The sequence below is a fragment of the Lampetra planeri genome, chromosome 3 (genome assembly GCF_965212315.1).
Source record: "Lampetra planeri chromosome 3, kcLamPlan1.2.h2, whole genome shotgun sequence".
NCBI lineage: Eukaryota > Metazoa > Chordata > Hyperoartia > Petromyzontiformes > Petromyzontidae > Lampetra > Lampetra planeri.
In genome coordinates, this window is record NC_136109.1 from 12515393 (window position 1) to 12524282 (window position 8890).

General features: G+C 36.7%; 1 protein-coding gene across 2 annotated transcripts in view; it reads left to right on the top strand.

The window, feature by feature from the left end:
- LOC144737997 (secretory carrier-associated membrane protein 5B-like) overlaps window positions 1-7994 on the top strand; it is a 30619-nt gene extending 22625 nt beyond the window's left edge. For both annotated transcript variants that reach the window (XM_078620934.1, XM_078620935.1), the window contains exon 7: window positions 814-7994. In XM_078620934.1, the coding sequence (XP_078477060.1) occupies window positions 814-951 (138 nt within the window). In that variant the 3' untranslated portion in view covers window positions 952-7994. The remainder of the gene's footprint in view (window positions 1-813) is intronic.
- The last annotated feature ends 896 nt before the right edge of the window (window positions 7995-8890 follow it).

The window sequence follows — 8890 nt, forward strand, 5'->3', positions numbered from 1 at the left end:
TGATATGTTAAATTATTTTGCCTTTTCGTACGGTAGTATTTTCCAATGCATCTCAGAAGTCAAAGTATCCGCTCAAAAAAGACATGTGGCAGCACTCGCCTATGCTGTTGATCTTGAGCCGGAAATGCCAATTCCACATTCTCATGGCAGGGGTCATTCTCTCCCAAGGATAACCACGATTTACTTCCAGCAACGTGGTATTCGTGTCTTTGACCCTGGAAAAATGATAGGTTGAGTCACCATCCCAAGCAGGAACCAGGATATCATGTCACAGCCCTCTAGTTTTGCCTTCAGTGCTCTTCCAACAGTGCAATCAGGATAGAATCAAATTGTTTTTATATCAGTCTACATGGATATATATACATACATTTTATCAATCCACTGCTGAAAGAGGGCATCCTCGCACCATGTGGGCGATGTGGGATTGTGAAGGTGGGGAGCAGAGAAGTCAGAAGCATATAATCACAGTACAACATATAATCACAGTACAACATTTGGAGTTTTCTAAACTGCCCTCTGATTATTTGTTTTATGTCATTTTAATTTGCCATAAGAAAAAATATGACTACAAATTCTGACTAAACGCACATAAATGAATAACTGCAGCTTTGTATAAAATACTATTTGGTTATATCTATTTTTAGAAATATTACAAAACGCCAATTTTAGAGTAACTATTTCAATGTAAGTCATGCACGCACTAAAGCCATGTTTTGGTTAAATCATTAAAACCCTAAAAGTTGAGCTTGTCTTGACCAAGCTACCAAATGCATTTGCAGGCCTGATGCTTTGTCTTGTTGCACACAATTGCAGGTGCACACCTTCTACCGTGGGGGTGGCGGCAGCGTGGGCAAGGCACAGCAAGAGTTCTCCACTGGTGCCTGGAAGAACCCATACGTGCAGCAGTCGGCGCGCAATGCAGCTGCAGGAGCCATTCCTGAGGCCTTCTGATGGCAGTGGTCTCTACTCGGCCATCGTTGCCGCAGTCCCGAGTTCCACATGTGCTGGTCCTGTGGTCCTCCCCTATTTAAATGTTAAAATTGATGTGACATTTAATTCCCTCCCCAACCACCCTCTTCCTCCCCAATAAAGACGTTAATTAGATCCTCTTGTGTAGGTGTTAAGTAATCCTTCGTGATGGAATCTCAAAATGCATACTTAAATTTATGTTGAATTAAAATGTATTTTTAATTGTCATTTAAACTACTGGACCAATTTTATAACCAACATCACCTTCGAAATATCTTAATCTAACTGGAAATAGGCAATTAGGAAGTATTTTTGTATTTTTACCTCACCAATGACCAATGGAATAAATATAATTAATTGATGGGATTTTGATATTCAAATGTATACATTATTCATCTGGCGAGCCATAGTACAACAATGTTATTTCAACAGTAAATATATGTTTAGTAACTTTGTAACCTAAAACAGTGCTATTTGAATGGAAATTGCTTGTGAAAAGGGCATGACCCTGCTACTCATGTACAATATATGTCAGATTTGCCACTATATGGCAGACATATTACTTGATTAAAGATAGTGGCATCCATGTGTAACCGCAGATTAGAGTTGCAGCAAGTTATTACAGTTCTATATTTTATCCTTTGAGGGTGTAAATAGGGAAATTTATCAACAAATGTCATGAAATGTAGAAATTGTATGAATATTTCTACCCTCGGAATGAAAAATGGATAACAGCTGACTGCATTTCTGTTGTGCAGTAGTGCTATCAGTATCACGTCAATGGGATACAAATTATCCATTTGAATCTCTCACAACATGGTAGGGAAGGTACCAGAGCAGCATGTGATGTCTGCCACCTAGCAACCTCTTGAAAAATAATTGCACAATAAGTACCAGGGTCATGTCCCATTCACTTCAAAAGAATTCACTGGGCATAGCTTACAGATTAAAAGGCTTATTACTGATTGAAATGGCTGCAGTTCACATTGAAATCATTTGTAAAAAGAAATCCTGATGCAGTTTAGCCTTCCATTACAATATTTTCGCATATTACCCATGTACTCATAAACAATACAGTATAGTACTTACAATTGCACTGTTTTAATGGCAACGCCAACATCTTATAACATTTGCAGAGTCCACATGAAACTGCATGGCAACAGTAATGTGCCTTCTATACAGATAGTCACAGTTTACAATGGCATTCTTGATACCTGCTGTCAGGTTAAAGTAAAGCCAAATTTAAGCACATACTGGTTTTGGCACACCATTCCATTGCAATATATAGGGACTATGAATTAACAGAAATTAGAGCCTTGTCTTTGTGTAAGAACATGCAAAGATATTAGTTTGTTGCAAATATCCAAAGTGCTTGGATTGGTTTAGATTACTATGTCTTCTGCTGCAAATTGCACAGCTTGTGCATATATGTATTGCCAACAATTTGAAAGCGATGGGCATTCCATCTGGAAAGTCATTGGGATTATCCCAGCTCTGGTTTTAATACAGCTTGTGGAGGAGTGAATTATACATCTCTAGGTACAAATCCCATTACATGGTGAATTTATCTCCCCATATTTGATGTGGTGCTGCTGCTGTTGTAGAAATATGATTTGGCCACTGTCCACCTGTGATCCTTTCTGGTAACATACTCTGTATTTTTTGCCCCAAGTTTTATGCAATGAAATATACAACATCGAAATATAGTTGAGAATACATATTTGTTTCTTTCATTTCTGTAATTGTTACATTAAACAACCAACTCGGCCACGAACATTTAATCTTTCTTTTCTTTAACGTGTGCTGCTAGAGCACACATTGCTGATTCTATTGTGGCGAGAAAGCATACATACATGTCATCACTATTGAAATAACATGATTAAGTATATAAGCATTTGTAGTATTTTATTGGAAAGGATGTGAGGTGTGGGACATGGCGATTAAAGTTTAGCATTGTTTGAGGTAGGCTGGGTAGTTCAGAGGCCTGAGTTCTGCTGAGGTTCTGGGTTCACTTACAGATAATCACCTGTATATAATCTGGGTTCTCAGGTGCAATTCGTTAATGCTATCAGACGAATGACTACTGAAAACAACCATCAAATTAGGTTATTAACTTCATTTGGATACACTACAGCTCTGACATTTAAAAAAACGGTGTGACTGTCACGCAACGAATATGAATTACTCTTGTGTGACAGTGGGTGGGAAAGTGCTGTCTGCTGCTGTGTGGACCAGGTCACTTGAAATGTATTCAGATGTAGCTCTGGTTACCTGCTGCTCTGGACCCTTCTCTACCATGAAGGGTTGCACTGTTGTATGAGAAATTCAAATGGATACTTTGTATACCATTGACATGATACTGATAGCATAATTAGGCTACAATTGGGAAAAAAAACTTTTGGAAATTAGCAGTTGCCATGCCACACCCAACATAAGAAACATGAACATTGAAACCTGGTGACCAACTTTTGATTGCTCGGAATTCCCTTCTGATTCTTAGGAATCTGAATTATTTAAAGTATATCGTTCTATTTCCTCCAAAAAATAGAGAGCCTTCATAAACTGGGTTACCAGCTTGTTAACTACAATATATTATTTTTACCAACTACACCAATTTATAGAAAACGTAGTCCTGCTAACTTCATGTCCTGAGAGGTTTGAAACCCAGTTTAATTTCCAGTTTGATGTGGATTTTTGGTTTGTATATTTTCCAGTTCCCATTGTAATATTCCAAAATAACATTCTACCAAAATATATTTAGGTTTCTAATATTTTCAGATTTGTTTTTATTCTGACTTAAGTTTTTGTTTTCTTGGATTCTTCTTTGAACTTAATTTGTGTTTGAATGCTCATTTGTTCCATTCCACAATTGGTTCCAAATTCCTACCTGCAAATGTAATTTTGCATGATTGCAAATCACATTACATGTGTATGAGTGATCTGACCCCGAGGCATGATGAAACAATATCCTCATATAAATGTATGTCAAAAAGACAAACTGTATGTTTGCACATTTATATGCACTGTACTGTATTCACAAATAGACAAAGATGAGGGCCGAATTGATATTTAGTCATGAGCCTGAACGTGTGTAATGTGACGCAGGTGGTAACGCTATCATTCCTTTGCCTTTCTACAGCTGCCATAGAGTATAACTGTATACTGAACTGGATCAATACAAAAGGTAACATTTTCTAATTTCATCAAAAATAAATAATGAAACGAGAGATCTTAAACATTAACATTTTCAGTATAGCTTGGTGCCAGGATTTGTTTTGGTCAAAGTGTCCATTGAGTTTCAAGGAAGGCATACGGTATGTAAAGTAAAGTAGAGTGTACTGAAACCATCAACAATACACATACAAATGCTTACACTGACCTATTTCTGTGAAGAGTCGGCATATTGTAATAAAACAAACTAAAGGGATGAGTTTTATGATGTGGACATGGACAAACTGACAGGACAGCTGAATGCAAGACAACCATGGGTATGAGCATGATTGTCATAACCGCATCATAGATGTGCATTGTCTCCATCACTTGCCAGCCTCTGATTTAAAGCATGGGCAAGCAGGACCTTTGTCCCAGATCTTTGATCTAGGGTAGGTTAGTCAGGTAGGAAGCATGACAGTGCATGGTACCATTTGCATATAAAGTTGTCTAAATCTTATAAGGTAACGAGTTATTTTGATAAAAACATGTTTTTTTTTTAAGTCCATCTAGGATTTTTCCATCTAGGATTTGTTTTAATATAACCTGCATAGATATAAAATCTTGTTTTCATGCACATCATGCATATGCTAAATTTATTGTAGAATGCAGCATATATCCCAGAAATCCAGTGCAACTTAATTTATAGTTCTTCTTGGTTTTTTCGGTAAAGTCACGTAGAAGGGAAGTAATAAAATAATAAAAATAAAACATAAAACAATTCTCGCGACGTTTCGGCCACAACGCAAGCAGCCGTCTTCAGGCTGTTTGCGTTGTGGCCGAAACGTCGTGAGAATTGTTTGATGTTTTATTTTTATTATTTTATTACTTCCCTTCTACGTGACTTTACCGAAAAAACCAAGAAGATGAATTCCTGCAGTCACGAAAGCTTTAAATCGAAATTTAATTTATAGTTCTTTTCATTTCAATCTTTTGTGTTATAAAAATGTAAAAAAATACGTTATTATTCTCCTGAAACCAACTTCATCAGTTCAGAGGACGTAAGCATTCAACTACCCTATTTTTTTAAACGTGAACTTGTATTTAACCCATTTCAGGCAGACCCTGACAATTGAATCTCATTGCCGGAGTGTAACGTGCACATATGTGTAGAAAGTGCATTGATTATATTATGCACAGATATTACATAATACAATTTCCCATTGATTAATGTCAGTTTAAGGAACAAAAATAATTATTGCATTATAAAATCTCATCTGATAAAAAAAAATTCTGAAAACGTTTTTTAGTGCAATGTGTGAAAGCAAATTCTTGCCATTCTCTATACAATGCTTGTGCTTGCACAGAAGCATTTCATGAGATGAGGTTATTCCAACAATATTTGAAGTCCCAATGCAGCAGAATTTTCCCAGTTTTGAGACAAGATAACTACCCTTATAGCTCTGGTTCAGCAGTCACTATCTCAAGAATATCATGACTAAATCAGTTTTTTACTTTAAAACTTATTTTGATATATGTTTGAGTACGATCTTTTGGTTGCTATTTATTTTCCTTAACATATTACTAAAATTATACAAGTTCTGTGCATCTTGGTAAATATGGCATTGTTAAATATTGGCGTAAATGTGATGGCACGCTGTGAAGTTATGGATATTTCAACGTTCTACAATAATTATCATTCTGTTGGGAAAATGTTAATCCACGTGAGATGGTGTGGACATGCAATACATGTTTGATCATGACACACTTTAATAAAAAATCAATAATGCTAATTGTAACAGGTCTTCAATACATATTTTGTATAGCATATTGTGATAGGTGTTTAGAGATAATACATTGAATAGTCCTTATGTAAGGTTTGATGTGATTATATTGTGGTCCAACTGGTAAGATTGAATACGGTCTCGCTGTTGTGTTTGGTTGTTAAAGTTTAAAGACCCTAACATTGCGATTTTCAGAGTTACAAATTTGCTCTTCTAACAAGTTTAGATTCTGTGTAATTGGTTGTTCATTAATGGTGTTCCTTCGTCAACAACTGCAGCTCTTGGATTTTTTCAGTTCAGGGAAACCCGCGGGTTGGAGAACACGTTTTCTGACGCTCGTGCATTGATTGTCTGATGGTATGGTCAAATGTGTTTTCATTTATATATATTTTTTTTTTAAAAATTGCTACTTTCGATTGTGTAACTACACCCGTTATACTTTGTAAGCCTTTGGTAAAGCATAGGAAAGCAAGAATCTTGCACACCTGGTCAGGAACTTCGATCAAATTTGGACCGTAGCAAACTAAAAGACAACTCTAAACCTACTCCATGATTGTACAACTGCAAAGGTTGAATAGGTTTCTGTAATGTGTGAATCTGTAGGTGCTCCTACATGACCATAATTAGGATGTGTAACTGCTGGTGCATATACAGTATTATCTTCTTGGTTCTTTCGGTAAAGTCACGTCCTCAGGTGAAGAACAGGTCTGTCGGACGCTGTCTTTCCGACAGACCTTTTCTTCACCTGAGGACGGTTGCTTGCGTTGTGGCCGAAACGTCGTGAGAATTATTTTATTGTTTTATTTTATTATTTCCCTTCTACGTGACTTTACCAAAAGAACCAAGAAGATGAATCCCTGCAGTCACGAAAGCTTTAAATCGAAATACAGTAATATGTTTGCCATTCAACGTGAATCATGTCAGCACAGTACGGTGGTGTCTGATTCATTAGCCTAGGACTTTGTATGGCAACGCATGGTAAGAACAGTTGCAGTACTGTACTCAAGCAGGAGCCATTTTTATATCATGTTTACAGTGCTGAGTCATCTCAATTTGTATGAAACGTAAACCTTGGAACACAATAAGGAAACACATTTTCTTATATACTATAAGCGTACACCTCAGAAATGTGCTACGTCATTTTCTAACCATTCCACAAACAAACCCAATGGGAATTAATATTCCACAACACCGCATTTGAGGAATGTTTTTCTTACAGGTGGCACATTTTTTTTGTATGACCTCTGGATGGAAATACCATCGCTGTTTTTAAGTTAAATTAGGGGTGGGTAGTATCCAGGGTTGCCTGACACCTAGGGCTTGCAGCATCGTTTAGAAAGACCCAAGTACAAGAATGCTAACCACAGCTGGTAAATTTGTTGTCAGCTTATGTTATATAGTTTTTATTTCTGTTTTAAACACAATTTATCTTCGGCAGATGCTGTGAGTAACATGTTAAGGGTTTAATACTGTTATGTTACGTGCCTTGTGGAGTTCTATATTTAGATAATTTTTGGATTTACACGTGGAAGCCAGCAAGATAATTCAGTTTTAAGTCTTTATTTGCCTTCATTTAATTGCCAAACAAAAACATTCTTACTAGGTGAAATTATTTTCCCATTCTTTTAAACTGCCAAATATGAAGTTTGGAAATTGTATGAATATTAATAAGTGTTTTTTACATATCTGTACAACTTGTTGATAGTTTCTGTCAAACCAAAACACATTTACATTTTCTGACTCATAAATTACAGCTGTTTTAGACCATAAAGAACATAATGTATTTATACCCATTGTAAATTCTTTCATACTTTATTGTGATCGGTGGTGGATAAAAAAGACTGTTGGCACAACATCTGATGCTATGTGATAACAAAGATACTCACTTACACATTGAAATACGATGATATTGTTTCCAGAAACCCTTTCTAAAAAACATTTTTGGCAGAATAAATGTAACTGTAGATTAAAAAAATGTGTTCCCTAGATTTTATTTTTCCCGAGCCTGCACGTTCTCCACATTGTGAAAGTGTATGGACGTGGGTTGTGTGGTGTATTGTACGGTGTGGTAATAAATGCTTCAGAATAGTGTGAAGTTGAAGTGTTCTTTTTTACCTATAACCCTCTTCATGGTACATTAAATGTTGAAGTTTGTTTCTTTATGGAATAAAGATCAAGGTCAACAAGTCCTAGCTAATGGCAATGCCGCCACACATTTCCGCCTCTTTTGACCTGCCAGATCCTCCAGCTGTTGCATAACCTGATTTCTAAGATGTGCTTCGACAATTTTCTAACGTCTCGTTTTATGATCGTATGCCTGATTAAACCAGACTCGTTTTTTTATCAAGTACAATTAAATATTTAGTTTTATATATGTTTTTCAATCTCTTCTTTGACTACTTATCCACCTCTAGAATTTGTCTTTGCAAAATGTCCTGTTCAACGTTTCTCAATTAGTCCTGCCTTATGATTTCATTTAATTAAGAACATAGCTACAGACAGATTTTCATATCTCAGTACTTCCCCACCTCTGAAAGTTCTGCCCAACTGCTATTTTAAACTGATTACTGTATAACCCATAGTGTAGCGACTGCGATTGAGGGGCTTGAAGGCCGATGTCATTGATATTGTTGTTGGTGATAATGAAGTGGGGGGATGTAGTTAGCCATGAGTTCATCTTACACTGGGGAGAGGGAGTCGCATCAAGAGGGAGCCAATCTTGGAAAATCTGCCGGGGTGGGATCATAGGAGAACCAATTGGGAAGAAGAGAGCGAATAGTGGGAAAGAGAGACTTTTCCCTTGCGAGATTTATACATTTTAGGATCTAGAGGGATTTCGTACTTGGGGACTATATAAAGAGACATTGAATGTCAAATAGAAGGTTGAGTGACCTGGGACACGAGTATGCAAGATATCCACAGAATCCTCCAGGCAGTGAGTTTCGTCGGCTCCGAAACAGCGTTGTGGAAAATGCAGAGTACCACTG